General features: G+C 59.7%; 1 protein-coding gene across 8 annotated transcripts in view; it reads right to left on the minus strand.

Moving 5' to 3' along the window:
• PEMT (phosphatidylethanolamine N-methyltransferase) overlaps positions 1 to 16,403 on the minus strand; it is a 75,394-nt gene that overhangs the window by 4,418 nt on the left and 54,573 nt on the right. For all 8 annotated transcript variants that reach the window (XM_080825840.1, XM_080825847.1, XM_080825841.1 and 5 more), the window contains exons 3-4: positions 12,949 to 13,064; positions 1,222 to 1,367 (exon numbers count right to left, since the gene is read on the minus strand). In XM_080825840.1, the coding sequence (XP_080681966.1) occupies positions 1,222 to 1,367; positions 12,949 to 13,064 (262 nt within the window). The remainder of the gene's footprint in view (positions 1 to 1,221; positions 1,368 to 12,948; positions 13,065 to 16,403) is intronic.

Genomic DNA, 16,403 nt, shown 5'->3' on the forward strand with positions numbered 1-16,403 from the left:
CTGCTGGGCTACTCATCCTGGTCTTCAGAGGACCCGAGGCAGACCGGACAGTACCCCTCCTCCCTCCGTGGCCCTTCCTCCCCCACGACCTCAGCAGTGCAACCTCCTTGTCGCTGGGAGAGCTTTCCAGGCCCTCCTACCCAGGAGTGAAGCCTCAGGCCCCTGCCTGGCCTTCAGGGACACCTGTGACGTGGCCCCCACCTGACCTCCACCCCTGGTCAGACCGGACCTCCACACACAGGCCCACCTGCCCTCCATCCTGGCCTGGAGCTTGTGGTTTGCTCCTGGGCCTCCCTCCTGTCCGCCCCAGTCCGTTGCTCCTTCCTGGCAGACCCAGGAGCTCCCAACGCCTCTTCCCACCTTCCTGCCTACTGCCCTTCTCCGGGCCCTGGGCACCTAAAGCTCCAGCTGGACATGAGGCATAACCCGCCTAGGGTCCCGCTGCTGCAGCTGGGCGACCGGCGTAGCTCCCACCCCCTGCACGTGCTGCTCCCGTGAGTCTCCTCTGCCTGTGAGCACAGCACCCTCAGAGTTCCTAGCTCTCCCCTGCAGCCTGCATACCCCAGGCTCCAAGTGACTATGGACAGAGAGGCCCCCAGGCGGACCGGGAGGGCACTGGGGACTGCCCCTGGCACTGGAGGAAATTGAGGCCAGCTCGGTGAAGAGGCCAGCTCGGTGAAGTTGGCCGGGGGCTGAGAGCAGGGAGCCCATCAGACCTGACCCAGCCCATCAGAGGGGTGGGCACCTCTCACAAGCCCCTGCCTGCTGGACTCCTTCTCTGGGCTCCCTCCTCCTTCCTGTCCCTGTCCCCAAGATGGCCTTGCTCTGCCCAACTGCACTCCTTCTTGGGCAAGTTGCTGACGTCATGAGGACCGGAGCCCAAAAGCCCCTGAGCCATAGGCAGTGGGGAACACAGAGCAGGGATAGCGGCATCCCCTCAACCCCCACCCGCTCCAGACCTGCACCAGCCCTGGCTTGTGGTCCGAAGGCAGCAAATGGCAATGCCACCTGGCCTGGCAGCCAACTGGCTGGATGAGACAGGCGAGCCCGGCCTCCCCGGGTGACCATGGACAGCCAGGGGCCTGCAGGAGCAAAGTGCCCAGAGCCTCAGACTTAGGGGCAGAGCAACATGCCAGCCAGGCACCCCGCCCTCCAAAACCTGCCCCCGCCCCGGGACCCAGAGTGCATCGGCTCATGGCCCCCCAGCCCTCAGGGTCTTACCTAGGAAAGTCCCAGTGAAGCCCAGGGCGAAGAAGCTGGAGAGCACAAAGGTGCTCCCCACTCCCAGGAGCGCGAGGCCCACACGGTAGGCCGTGGGGTTATCCAGACTTTCCATCTTGGGCTGGCTCAGCATGGCCTGCGTGAAGCTGTGGGGCAGGGGGAGTCAGGAGGTCACTGCCATGGACAGGGGCTGCCCTGCCCTTCCCCTCCCCCACCCCGCCCCCCCGGGTGACACCCAGAACAGCCGATCCAGGGATCTCAAACTCAGAGTCTGCTGAGGCTGGGCAGGTGACGCCAAGCGAAGTCGGCTGCAGGTGGGGTGAGGGGACCTGGACAGCACAGCCCTGACCGATGGGGGCTGCCCTCCAGCCCCAGCACCCCTGCTGCCAGCATCGTAGTGACCACAATGAGGAACCTGGGACCCACTAACATTTTTGGTTTTTGAGAAGCCAGAAGTTGTGACTTTTATTTAATTATTAGAAACAGGTGAGAATGACAACCATGTTAGACTCTGCGAGGCCGCAGACCAGGTCCAGCCCACCAGTTTGCAAACTCTGATTCCTGTCCAGTTAGCAACCGGGACTTCAGAGGTCATTGTGGCTCCAAAAGGAACGGCTGCGTGCCCCTGGCTGCACCCTTGTCCCCCTGCACTTGGCATATGCTGCACGGGCGGGCGGCATCCCAGGCCCCTGGTGGACCCAGTGCCCCTGGGAAGCCTGGGGCACGCTCACCCGTTCCGTGGCCTCCACGGTGCCTGTGCCGGGCTGGCCACATCCCAGGTGGCCCCTCAGAGGCTCCTTATGTCTTCCCCCTCCCTCCAAACGGCCCTAGCAAGCTCCTGTCGGGGCCAAGCCATCGAAGGCCTTGTTGACCAGCAAGTGACAAAGGGGGGTGGCCACACTCGTGGGTTTGGAGGTTCCGGTTCCCCGCGAGGCTATGCAGACGGGAAGGCATGCTGCAGGCGGGACTCGTGGTGATGCACAGGAGCACGCTGGGCCTCTGCCTCGCTAGCAGGGAGCTGGTGCTAGTGGGAGGACACACTCAAAGGAAAGGATGTGTGTGGGAGCAGGGCACACGTGTACCACTAACATTCACTTCCCATTCCCCCATGATCGTAACCCTCAGAGCACGGAGGTCTCCTGCCTCTCACAGGACAACTGCCCACTCTGTACCAGGGACCTCTTGGCAGGGCCGCTCACTGTCCACCTATCCACCCACACAGCCAACCGCCTGGCTAGTCTCTACCCATCCACTCTTCCATCCGTCCACCTGCCCATCCACGAGTCTATCCTCTACCATCTGTCACCCATCCATCAGGCTATCTTCTGTCCACCCATCCACCCATCCCTCCATCATCTCCCCATCTGTGGGTCTATCGTCTATCCATCCATCCATCCACCCATCCATCCATGCATCCGTCCACCCGTGCATCTGTCCATCAGCTATCCTATATCTATCCATCCATCCATCACAAAGTAACTCTATTCACAAGGCTCTTTCAACCAGAACAAATTCACCATCCTCACTCATTCATTCCATTGGCAAATTCCAATTATTGTAAAACTATCCCGATACTGAGCTAAAAACCACCTCCCCAGAACGTTCTCCTCCAACTACTTTCAGCTCTGGGAGAACAGAGGCTGCTTCTCCTTCCCTCGAGTATCACCCTGGCATCTAGCACATACCAGGCAGGATGGGTTACAATACATTTTCACTAAATGGAGGAAAAGCGGCCCCCAAGTCCACGGTCTTACCCTCCGCCTGCGGCAGAGGCCGACGGGGCAACCTGTCCAGCAGCAGCATGTACATCAAGGAGCACCCGGCCACTGGTCACGCTGCCCACACCCCCAGCTCTCTGCCCACCACTGCCCTCCCTCTGCCTCCCTGCTGCCCCGGCTCAGGGCCACTGTGCAGATCCGGGCGGAGCTGCTGGGACGGCTCAGGGTCATGCACACACCCATGCCCCATCCCTGAAGGCCCTCACCTGACTTTCTGGTAAACCACCGGCCCTCATGCACTGGGCAGCCCCGTGACCCAGGCGCCCCTTCAACTCCGCAGACCCAGCAGCTCAGGTCCCGGAGCAGGCAGCTTCAGCACTCGGCCTCGGCACCCTCCCCACCCCTGCTGTCTGTAGAAGGGTGTGGGCCCTGCAAGGGGCTTACCTGCAGGCCCCTCGCTCCTTGGCAACCAGGGCACGAAGGACTCCGGACTCCCCACTCCCCGCAGAGAGAGAATGTGTATATATGCGCGTGGGGGTGGTGGGCGGCGGGAGCTGGACTGGGATACCTGCCCCCTGCCTGGCTCCTGGGCTCCACCTCCCTCAACATAGCTCAGGCACCTGCTCCTCCCTGCCTGGGCTGACCCCTGGCCCCCAAATCTAGGGTCATGAGGCATCCCAACAAAAGAGCTCCTGGCCGAAGAACAGCATTCACGCTCAGACAGACTTGGTGCCCGGAGCTTTGGCGTCTGCCTCTGTGTGACGACGACGGTAAGCCCTCGTCGCCCCATTTGGAGCCTCGGCCAGGGGCTGTGCCCACTCTAGTAAGCACGAAACCTGTCAGGCTCTGCCTGTGGGGCTTGTGCACAGCGGGAGGGACAGAGGTGTGCAGGCAGGGTGACACCATGTGATGAAACACCACGTGCCGCATGACGGCCACAGGGGACAAAGGGCCCAGAAGGCCACGGCCAGGCTGAAGCTGGGGTCTGATGAAGACATTCCCCAGGAGAAGGAGATGATGGGCGGGGAGAGCATTCCAGAAAGAGGAATAGCCCCAGCAGAGGCTGGGAACAGAGCCTGGCCCAGGAGCTTGGGGCGCAAGCAGCCCGCCGCAGAGACCTCGGCCTGGGGTCATCCGGCCGGGGCCGTGCCCTCCGAGTGGGCAGTCACGGCCGGCTGCAGGGGCGCAGAGCGGAGAGCAGCCACCATGGCCGCGGGGGTGGGGGCAGTCCCGGGGCTGGGGCACCGAGCCCAGCCACAGCCCGGATGGGACGAGATACGGGGTTCTAGAGAAGCCGGCCTCGGTGTCACGTTCCTCTGCCAGAATCCCTCGCATCCTCCAAGAAGCACTCAAGTCCCCTGACCCTGAGTGCGCCTAGCACCGCGGCAGATGACAATGGAAAGTTCTCACTCTGACCTCTGGCGTGCGGGGTGGAAGCAGCTTCCCAGGGGGATGGCCTCGCTGTTAAAGCCATCTGGTTGGAAGCATATGGAGATTCCTAAGAAAGGGCAGATCTCGGGCGGGTAATGGGAGGAAGCCCCTGAAGTGTGGGGGACGGCCAGACTTGCCCCAGGGGCCCACCCGTGGCCCCTCTTGTAGTCCTTCACCAGTGGGAAGAGAGGAAGAGAGGGGCCCAGGGGAAGCACTTTCCCACTCCCCACGAAGCACGAGGGGGCTGTTGTCTGGGGTTGGCACAGAGAGCAGGCGATGCCCTTTCCCAGGGGCTCTGTTCAGATGCTGTGCGCCGCCGGGCCCCATAGGCGTCAGGGTTCCTGGAATGGCAGAGCCCGGCCCCGATCAGGTGACCCGTGGTGTTCCAGCTCCTCCATTAAGCCAGAAGGCACAGTCCATTCCCCACGGAAAATTAATGGAGGGATGAGTGGCTCTGTGAGCCACGCTCTCCGTAATAGAATGAAGTAATAGGAGGCAATTTCCTTTGGAAAGATTCCGCACTGGGGGTGGGAGTGGAGCGACTCATCCATTTGTCTCGGGTTCTATTTTTATAAAACTGGATTGAGCTTTCGGTCACCCGTGTGACTTGAGGATGTCTGCGCTCTGCTCCCCTGAAATCCGGGAATCCAGGGTGGAGGCAGAGAGGGTGTCACAGCCCGTTGTGTCCCCACCACACACCAGGCAGCCGGCTTGGCCACGTGCGGCGCCCACAGCCCTGCTACAGGACTGTCCCCGTGTCTGTCTGCAACGGACCGCCACTGACAGACTCTGGTCCTTCAAGGGCGTCCTCACTGGGTCGTCCAGGCAAACCTGAGCGGCAACTGGCCTCAGACTCTACCTCCCAGGCCTAGGTTAGCCCACGCCTGGTGGTTCAGCCCAATTATGCAAAACTATCCATGAACATGGGCCTCCGGTGGGCTGACTTATTTGTTCCTAATCCACATTATAATGGACCTATACATATTAAAACAGAACAAAACAAAAACACTCACCCACGTCACCCCCTATGAAATCGTCACACAGCAAGAATTTAGGGCCAGGAAGCTGTACCTTGAATGAACACAGCACCTTTTCAAAGCGTTTCCCAAACCCATCACAGCCAAGAGAGGGTCTGTCTTATCTTACAAATAAGGGAACAGATGGGGTGGGGGTGGGACAGTGGGGAGGTGAGTGGGCAGGGGGCGGGTCCTGTGTTTGCCTTCCCAGCTAGAAGTCCTTGGCCCCCACTGCTCTGGAGGAGAAAGCGCCCTCTATCTGGGCCCCGACCCCAACATCTGGGTCCACCTTGTTGAAATGCAGGGTTGTGTGTACCGCCCGCCCACAACCTACTTGAAATCCCACAGCCAGGCCCCTTTTGCCTCAGGGTAGCCTAACCCAGGCTGTCTGGCCACACTCCTGGTCAGGCAGCCAGCTCTCCGGCTGCTCCCACCTCTCCTGCCTGCACTGGGGGGGCAGGGGGTGCCGCACACAGGCCCTGGCCACAGCTCACAGGCCGGGCAGGATACGACAGAACTCTGGGCATCAGGAGGTAAAAGGTGTTCTGAGGGAAACCCCTCATTCCCACATCCATCAGTTGCCCCATCTCCGGATTCTAAGTCTACATGGACCTCTGCGGCTCCCAGCCCTGGCCTCGGTCTTCACCTGCCTCCTTCTGGAGTGCCTCCACTCTGAACCACACCTCTACCTGCGGCCCTGCCCCAAGGCAAACCCCCAGTGCCCGCACCACCTGCACAGCCAAGGCTGACCCCAGCCATGCCTCCTGTTCCCTGCGCCCAGAACTCCCTTCCATCAAGGGGCAGGCAGACCTCCATGGGGCTTCAGCGTGCAGGCCCAAAGAATCCCTCCCCCTGGGTGTGGGAGGCCCTGCGAACACAGGTGAAGATCATTTCCAGAAGTAATTACAGTTCATCGAAAAGGAGACTTACGCTGGCCAGGTGGGGACGGAGTGGAGGAGCCTTTCAAAGAGGCTCTGGAGGTCAGAAAGAAGTCAGACTTTCTCCCGCTGGCCTAGCAGCCGAGCCCCACGCTGTGGGGAGGACCACATGCCCCCGAGCAGTGCAGATACTAGGCGTGGAGGGCCTCCAGCAACCAGGATCAGCGTCCTCCCACACTCCTCGAGCCTGGGGGAGCCCCCACATTTTCACCGGCCCTTCTGACAGCCCCCCTCGGCAGTGAACTTGGGGCAGCCTGAGTGCGCTCCTAGGTGTGGCCACCCGGCCATTGGGCCTGTCCCGACCTCATCCTGTGAGCAGTCCTCGTGGGGCCCTGGATGCAGCAATGACCAGCACACGAATGCCACCAGGACAGAGAGCCACCCATGCGTGGACACCCCAGCAATGTGGCCGGTCTACGCACAGGTCGGGGGGGACGGGCCTGCACCTAGGCAACTACTACCCGGAGGGGCAGGTGGTTTGCTCCCCTCACCGCGGCCCAGCCCCATTTCTGCCAAACGTGTACCCCAGCCTGTGTGAGGAAGCCGCCTGCTCCTGCTCGCCAACCCCCATGCTGGCACACCCCCCACCCCGTTTCCACACGACCCCGGGCAGTGCTGCAGCATGCTGGAACACGGGCGCCACTGAGGGGCTGCCCCATACAGCAGGGGCTCCCTGGTGCCCTGAGGCCACTCCCCCAGGGGGAGGTGGCAGGGTGGGACTGGGGCCACGCTGTGTCATGCTGGCTCCAGGCCACCAGGCTCTGCAGGGGATGCAGCCAGCAGGGTGGGGGGCTTCAACAGATGCCCCCACAGCCTGAGCAAACAGGTCTGCAACGATGGCTTCCCAATAAGGAGCCCACGCATCCTGTTGGCGGCCCCCAGACCACCTCTGGTCGCTCGTCTGGGGCAGACCAGCTGACATGGATGCCTGGCCCCGTCCCTCTGGACCGGCCGCCACCACGGGGCCCTGGTCTCATGCCTGGCGGACCCGCAGCCCAGGGCTCTCCCGACACCCATGCCCAGGGCTTTACCAGGCACGTTCTCTGTGCTCCATTCAACAGTCCCCCGCCCCCCACAGGCATGCGTGTGTTCGCCACCCACCACCCCACCACGGAAGTTGTGGCTTACGGAGAGAAGGACAGACAGACTGGAAATGGCCAGAACAGGCAAACCCACAGGGCCGGAAAGCCAATTCTGATTTTCCAGTGCCCAGGGATGGGGGGTGGGGGGACATGTGCTTAATGGGTACAGGGTTTTCATCTGGGGTGAGAAAGTTCTGGAATTAGACAAAAGGGGTTGCACAACATCGCAAGTGTTCTAAACATCACTGTTATAAGACCTGTACACTCTGAAATGGCTAAATGGTGAATTTCCTGTTTTATGTATTATTTTACCACAAAAGAAAAAGAAAACACACAGAAATCAGACGAAGGCACGTATGAGAAAGGGTGCTCAGGAAAATAAGGGGGTGGGGAACGGCAGAAGGGGGTCTTGCCAGGATTCTCACAAGCGTCTTCTGGAAGCCCCACACCCCGCCATCACTCCATGCGGCAGAGGGAAGGACACGTGGGAGAGGACCCGGGAGGAGGAAAAGCGCCTGCTGCTGGGCAAGGTGAGCGGAGAAAGCAGTCCTGCCTGCGAGCACATTCCCTCTCGTCCCAGAAACTTCCTGGTGTGGCAGGTCCAACCGGGAGAAAGTCATGGGCTGGAAGGCAGACACCGGGCCAGGCCAATGCCAAGAACAAGAAGGCGGGAAGGAGGCCGAGCAGAGGACCAATCAGCTACAAGCAGCTGGGCACGGGGAGGACTTCTTCCCAGCTCTCCCCAGGCCCCGGATGCAAGAACGAGGCGGGGAGCTCTTTGCCGGTGTCTACCTGTCTGGAGCTGGGCTGCTGGGGGCCTGTCCCCTTGGTCTCCTAGGAACCCACAGTGCGGGGCTGGGGGCCTGCAGGAAGGAGGTGCCTCTATCAGGGAACCAGAGACCCGGGGCCCCCGAGTGTCCTGCCTCCCGCTGGCATCCAGGCAGAGCGGTCCCTCCTTTACCCACTTCCTACCGGCTCCCAAGTGGAGCATGGATTTCTGCCCACATCACCGCCCCATCCATGTTACCACAAAATGGCGCCCAAGGCAGGATGGCATCAGCTCGGCCCAGGATTCCCCTGCATGGCCAGACACTCGGAGAGGAGCTGCTCAGTGAGGACAGGTGACTCCAGACTCCCGCTCCACTTCACACAGGAGACCAAGAGAGCCTAAGTGACCTGCTCCAGGCCCACCCATCGGGGAGCAGAGCTGAGGTGGCCCCAGGGCACCTACCCCTTCCCCAGGCTGCTCTGACTCACACTCCCTCCCGGGGTCTGGGATGGCATCTGCCAGGTGGATATGGATACGCAAAGGCAGCAATAGGACTTTCCTTTCATGGAGCGCAGGAGCGGGCAAACCACAGCCTATGGCCAAATTTGGCCCTGCGGACGGTTCTCGTAAATTCCATTCTATTGAAACCCAGCCACGCGCATATCTTTACGTGCTGACGTGCCATCTCCAGGAGTCACAACAGAGATTCTGTGGCCCTCGAGTCAGAAACACTTACAATCCGGCCCTTAGAAAAAGTCTGCTGACACCTGATATGGAAAATCATAAAATTATGCCTCTGAATGAGCTAGAAGGGACCTCAGTCAGCAATCAGCCCAGGGGTTGACAAACTATTTCTCAAAAGGCCAGAGAATAAAGATTTTCCAGCTTTGAAGGCTGAGAGGCAAAACCTGGGATATCCTGCGGAGGCTCACAGAACCATTTAAAACGTAAGCATTTGTATAATTCAACGGTGACAAACAACCTGATTAAAAAATGAGCAAAGGACTTGAATAGACATTTCTCAAAGGAATATAGACAGATAGCCAATAAGCACATGAAAAAAAATGCTCAAGGGAATGCAAATCAAAACAGTTCATACTCTTAAGGATGGCCGTTATGAAAAAACTGTAACATGAGCCTGGGGGGCTCAGCTGGTTGAGGGTCTGATTCTTGACTTTGGCTCAGGTCATGAACTCAGGGCCGTGGGATCGAGCCACGCGTTGGGCTCCGTGCTGACTGTGGAGCCTGTTTGGGATTCTCTCTCTCCTTCTCCCTCTGCCCCTGTCCTACCCTCAAAAAAAAAAAAAAAAAAGAAGAAGAAGAAGAATTAGAAGAAGAAAGAAAAAATAGTAACTGCAAACACTGGCAAGGATGTGGAGAAATGAGAGCCCTTGCGCACCGCGGATGGGCAGGGAAAATGGTACAGCAGCTGTAGGAAACGGTACAGTTCCCCAAAGAGTTATATGCAGAACTATAGAAGGACATTCTTTAAAAAAAAAATTCAAAGTGCCTTGATTCTGTCCCCGTTTTATTGAGATATAACTGATACCTAACTTTGGGTGAGTTTCAGGCATATGGCGTGATGACTTGATATACGCCTATATTATAAAACCACAATTACCACAATAAGGCTGGTTAGCGAAACCGACTCTCTGTTCTGTATGTTGGGGTTTTTTCAGACCCCACATGTAAGCGGAATCACACAGGACGAGTCCTTGTGTCTGGCTTACTTGGCTGGGCATTATGAAGCCGCTTCTGACCTGTGCTCCAACAGGGAGCAGCCCTGACGACATTGTGCTGAGGAAATCAGCCAGACGCAGAAGAACAAATACCGTCTAATTCCACTTGTATGAGGTTCTAGCGTAGCTCATGGGACATAAAAAAGCAGGTGGCTAGCAGGGTGGGCCTTGGGAGCACAGTTTGCCAATGCCGGACGAGTTCAACACCAGCTAGGAGGCAGAACAGAGAGGGTAAGGGATTCATTCATCCATTCATTCATTCATTCCAGAGGGGGAGAGCGTCTGCGGGCCCTGTGAGCAAAGGCTCCCGAGGGAAGAAAGCAAAGGGGAAAAAAGCTGCTGAGCCGGGAAGGAGCTAACAGGGCTGGGCTACAGGCCGGGGTGGGGGCTGGGGAAGAAGGAAGGAGGTCGGCGGGGTCTGAGAGTCATTGAGGGAGGGACCCCATGGGCAGGGGTAAGGCTAGCACACAGCACAGGGTGCCCAAAGGTCCCCAGCAGCCAAGGCGGGATGTGGGCCTCCCGCCCAGAGCAGACACAAAGGGGCTGGCGGCCACCCACACAGCTTCTCTGCTGGGAGGGCACCTTCCTCCACACCCCTGTCCCTCCCAGTCCCCTCCCTCGGCTGCTGCGGGGACCCAAAGTGATGGTTTCCCTAAGCTGCGCAGTGAGGGAGGTTAGCTAGGAGAGCAGAGTAGCCCCTGTGAATTGAAAACCCGATCCATGATGTCACTGCCCTGGCTCTGGGAACCTCAGGCGCCTCCTTTCCCACCGCATCCCAGCTGTGGCCTGACCCCACAGGCCACCGCTGCCCAGCCCATACCCCGCCAGGCCAGGGACACCGCAGGATCACTGGGGGTGCACGGGCACGTGCAGGAGGCAGCCCCCCTCCCCGCCCCACTTCGCAGGAGCCCTTTGGTCAGGGCCGAGAGTGGCAGGGTCCAGAAACAAAAGGTTACAAGTGTGGTGACACACACATGAGTCTGTACGGTGACAAGATCGGGACCAGACCCAGGCCTGCTGCTCCGCCGAGACAGCCACTACTGGTTCTGCTAAGCAAGCCCCACCCCGGGCCCTGCTCAGAAAAGGGATGGAAGGAGCCTCCCAGAAGACACCAAGAACAGGTAACCGACGTCCCAGGGAGGGAGGGCGGTGACAAGAGCCCCTGTGCCAGCCATGCTAGGAGAGACTTTTCCTGCCGGGTAGCTGAGGACCCTGAGGCTGGGAGGCCGTGATGGGCTGCGGCAGGCCACGGTGGGCAGCACAGGCCCAGGCCTGGGTGGGCCAGCCCCTCTCTCCCCCAGCGTCCTGGGCAGCCACAGCCCCTCGGGAGAGTGCACCAGGAGGGAAGACCAGGTCTCCCGGAGTCCTGGCACCGCGAGCACAGTCCGAAGGAGGCCCAGGGGACAGAGGGACAGGGCCAAGAAGTAAGCCTCTTGTTTCCACATCTAGAGCACTCCTCAGCTTTCAGACGGCGATGGCGCCTCTGAGCCACCCTGTGACCTCTGTCCCCAGGGTCAGGGGTCTGCCGGGCTCCCAGTGCAGGCTCGATCCTCTCTGCCTTGAGCCTGAGTGCTCGCTGATCGCCTCTTTGCAAGGCGCGGCATTTGGCCCTGGCCATCGACTGGCTCACAGGACAGGCACAGGCCTGACACTCCTGGGGCTCACTGTCACGTTACATTGTACCAACGGACGGCCTTGGGGCTCTGCGGGAGCTGGGCTGGAGCGGGGGGTCACCCGGGGCTCTGGCAGGTGCCATGGACGCCAAGGGCTAACGCACAAGGAAAGGCCAGACCCGACCAGAGGTGAGGCAAGAGAACGGGGCGGGGGCCCTGCCAGGGGCCTGGGAAGAGGCGACCCAGAGCCCACTGACACGGCTGGGGCTGCTGTCACTGTAAGGTGACAATGAGCAGGAAGCCCAAAAGGCCAAGAAGCAACTGTCCATGGGGAAGGCTGGCCTTGGCGGGGCCCCTCCTGGCCACACTCCCTCTCCCCACACCCAGTAGGCCAAGCCCACCATGGCAGGAAGGCAGCAGGGGTGTATAGCAAAGGTGTCCTGGACACAGAGAGGGAAGGCCGGGGCCCTGGCTCCCTCGGGGTGGGAGTGGGAAGGGCCCAGTCAACACGCACCCCCTCGTCCTTGGCATCTACTGAGGCCGCACCCCGCACACCCCACCCCCTCTCACCCAGGGCCCACCCGAGCTGCCCCTCGGCTCCCCAGTGGCCACTGCCAGGTGGGGGCTGACGCCCCCAGAGCTCATCTGTCACGACAAGTCAGGGACGGGGGTTCTTGAAATGTCTTGTCTCCATTTCTCAAAGCACCGCATGGGCCACGGTTCAGTTCAGGAGCTAGTGTGCCGCCCACCACGGTTCTCACAGAACCGCGGACGGAGCACCCAAGGCTCAGGGACAGCCAGGCCGGGCGGGGCCACCTCTGACGGAGCTCTCACCGCCCTCCTGCAGCCCGCGCCCCAAGGGTGCCGCGCCTCCCATCTGAGCACGACTGCTCGCCACCGGCCCGGGGACGGCGCTTCATCATCTAGAAGGAGCTCGCCCACTCTGTCCTCTTCCCTGGGTGGCAGGAAGGTAATACATCAAGTCCACAGATGAGAAGAGCAGCTCGCTGGCACAGCCGGAGGCTGGATGAGACCCCGTCCCCGAGTGTCACCTGCCTCTGTCCCGGCCCTTCCCAGAGGGGACTCCCGCAGCAGCTCTCTCTACACACTGGAGACTGGGGATAGGAGCCTGGGGACCACCTGGTCTTGCCCACCCCACTCCTCCACGCCCGGATCCCAGGCACATGGCACTGTCCCCTTCCCGGGGCCACGAGGACTCCTCTGCCCACAGGAGTCTGATGGCCCAGCGAGGGAAGGGTGACTTGCCATGGCGAAGGCTTGGAGAGAATTCCCCGGGCGCAGACCCAGTGCTCCCCGCATCTCGGTGGACAGCCTCATACCGCCAGCAGCAGCCGCCCCTCCGCACGCCGTGGATGCCGACGATGACGCAGACTTTGGCCAGGCAGCCCGGGGGAGCTTACCAGTGCGAGCGCAGGACGTTCAAGAGCAAAATGGCAGCACCCAGGGAGTAGCAGGCCAGGTAGGGGGATCGGAAGGCCCTGCTCAACTGGCGGGTTTTCTGTTCCCATCTCGCAACCTAAACAGCACGGAAGAGAGAAGGAAGCAACATAAGACATTCGCTGCGGAGAATCCGGAGCCCACGTGGATGTGGGGGGCAGGTCCCCATGCCAAGCAGGGAGAGTTACACGGAGCAGGTGCCTGTGGAACTCGGGCCAGCCCTGCAGGGATTTCCTCTAGTCCTGCCCGGTGGACCCCAAGGTCCTTCTGGAAACACACAACACACACGGAGCAGCGGAAGGAGAGCCGAACCCAGAAGAGACACCCGGGTCAGAGCAGGGCTCATACCAGCCTCTAGGCCTTGCTGCAAAGCCGGCATCCTGCCCGACACTGTTCCCAGCGGCCACGCCAGGTCGCGAGGGTACAGACAGGAGCTGCCAAGGGGAGAGGAAAACCCCCGGGGCCAACATCACACCTGCAGGATGCTCTCACCACCCGGGGGGAGGGGGAGGCCAAGAAGGGGCAAGCCACACCCTCAGCCCTGCTACCGCAGCGCACCGCCAGGCATAGATTTCCAAGTTTTTAATTTTAGCCACGGAATCCTTATTTCAGTTTTTCGCTCTAATCCTATCGCAACCTTCAACAGCTCACACAGAGCACGGTGAACAGCCGGCTCTGCTTGTCTCCACCAGCCCAGCTTCCTCACGTGCACAAGCGCCATGCTGGGCTTCCCCTGCACCTATGGGCAGAGAGTTGGGGGGGCCCTCTCCCTGCACCTGCGGGCAGAGGTCAGGGGCTGGGGTGGGGGGCCCTTCCCCTGCACCTGCGGGTGGAGGCCGGGGGCGGGGTGCACAGAGGCAAATCCACAGTCAGGGATACTGGGGGGGTGTAGGGGAGTCGAGGTGGCCGCTCTCTGGTTATGTGAGCAGGTCACCCACCTGGGCCCTGAACTTGAACATATGTGTACGTGTGTCATACACGGAGGGTCTCGAGGGCCCCGGCTGGCCCACTGTGGTCCCGGAATGACTGCAGGAGGATGAGGTCCCGGGGGCTCCTGGGGCCAGTATCTCCCCCACGGCCTCAGCCGCTCTTCTTCTGCCGCCCAGTGCCGCTTCCCGCCTCGCACCGGCCCTTCCCGGCACCGGGTCCTGGAGAGTGACTGGCGGTTCCAGGCACACCTATGATTTGGCCCAAGGCCACCGACTCTGACTCTGTCCCTGGAGGAGGTGGCTCCCGGGCCTGTCCTCAGAGCCTGAGTGGTGGGGGGTGGGGGTGGGGGACGGCTGGAGTTTATGGGAAGTTTACTCCCGGGCCTTCCCCGCAATTGCAGATCAGCTGTTGACTGCCCCCCACATTCTCCCGGCAGGTAAACAAGCCCTTTGTCCGGCTCCAGGCAGGCGGCCCCTGCTGACCCCACAGGAGGCTCAGGCTTCACTTGGGAAGCGGAAGCGAGGGCTGAGCATTCCAGAGGCTGCGAAGGTGGCCCGGTGGGAGGAAGGCAGGGCGGCGCGCAGGGTGCGCTTCTTGTGGGCAACTCGAGGTTTTCAAAAAGACATTTCAGGATAAAATTCAAAGTGTTTTTTCGCTGCACAGCCATCACCAGGGTCTAATCCCAGAACACCTCCATCACCCCACACTGGAACCTCGTACCCGTTAGCTGTCACTCTGCCGCCCCCTCTCCAGCCCCCAGCAACCTCTCATCTACTCTCCGTGTCTGTGGGTTTCCCTCTTCCAAAAGGGGTATAAACAGAACCTTGGGGCCTTCTGCAGCTGGCTTTCACTCAGCGTAACGTTCCTGAGGTTAATGCAAGTTGTCGCATGTGACTTTAGGACCGAACAGCATCCCATCGTGTGCGGAGACCACATTCTGTTTACCCTGGCAGGTGATGGACATTCGAGTCCTTTCCGTCCTTTGGCTACTAGGGACCAGGCTGCTCTGAACACCCGCATCTAAATTTGTGTGGACACAGGTTTTTGCTTCTCCTGGGGGTATACCCAGCAGCGGAATTACGGGGTCATAGGGTAAATCTCTTTTTAACTTTTGAGGAACTTCCAGACCGTTCTCCACAGTGGCTGCACCATTTTTCCATGCCAGCCAGCAGAGTGTAAGGGCTCCGATTTCTCCCCATGCTCGCCAACACTTGGTGTTTTCCATTTACAAAAACAACAACAACAAAAAGCTGTAGCCACTCTAGTGGGTGAGAAGTGGCAAGCCGCCTTATTTGGGATCCCCACACACTAACGGATGACATGAAACATCTTTTCACACACCTACTGGCCATTTGTATGTTTTCTTTGGAGAAGAGTCTGTTGGAGTCCTTTGCCATTCTTTCTATTGGGTTGATTATCTTTGTTAATGAGCTGTAAGTGTTGTTGTTTTTTTTAAAAGATTTTATTATTTATTTATTTGACAGACAGAGATCACAGGTAGGCAGAGAGGCAGACACGTTGTTTGCTTGTAGGATTCAACCCAACTCAACCGCCATGAGTGGGGGCTCAAGCAGTCGTCGGTAAACCAGCAGGCCTGCCCTCAGGGAGCTCATGGAGTAGATCTGCCATCTGTGTGCCTGGTCCTAAATCCGGAGGGTGTCTGGGGTGGTCAGACGTCAAGATAGATTGTGTGGCCTGCACAGGGTTCCTCCGAAGGTCCCCAGGAAGACACCCTCCGAAGCAGTCGACCAAGGGGTACAGACGAAGGGGTAAAGAGAAGTCCTTTCAGAGAGACTGGTGGGGTCACACAGCCAGAAAGAAGAGCAGCACAATGACCTTCGGGCTCCTGATCCAGTGCTCCCTCCACACAGGGACGGCCCCTCTCTCCACCCTCCCAATGAGCTACTTGTTTTTCAAACAAGCTCTCTTTCGCACACCTTGTTCCTTGTGACTAATTTTAAGATACAGCTAGAAAGACTATTGATTTTTTTTTTCCCCTCCCAGCGGATGGGATAGTGCTTTCAAAAGGACACTGAAATCAGTTACAAATGACGTAAGGCGTCACCTACTTCCACCCAAGGGGCTTGGGACTGTCCCCGCAGGCCCAGTCTGGAAAGCGTAGAGGGGGAAATCACTGGGCCCACTAGATGCTGGCCCCAGACCTGCCGGTGTACCCTCCACGCTCGAGGCCAGTTTCTTTCTCTCTCTGTCTGTCTCTCTCTCTTTCTGGAGCTGTTTGTCCAGCTGTGAAAGGAGGTGGACGTGGGAGCAGTAACGTTCGGCACTCCTGAGGCTCTGGCTCTCAGAAACCCACCCCCCCACCGTCCGGAACGCAGAGACAAAACGTGTCCCGTTGTGCAAAGGGACGATTGTCATCAACGATAAGCTGAGCAGAAGGAGCCAAATATAAGAGTGCCTTCTGCCTCCTTCCACTGGGGCCGGGAAGGGGAGGAGAGCCGCAGGGGAGGGGAACACGGGAGGACGTTGT

This window comes from Martes martes, assembly GCF_963455335.1.
Source record: "Martes martes genome assembly, chromosome: 16".
Taxonomy (NCBI): domain Eukaryota; kingdom Metazoa; phylum Chordata; class Mammalia; order Carnivora; family Mustelidae; genus Martes; species Martes martes.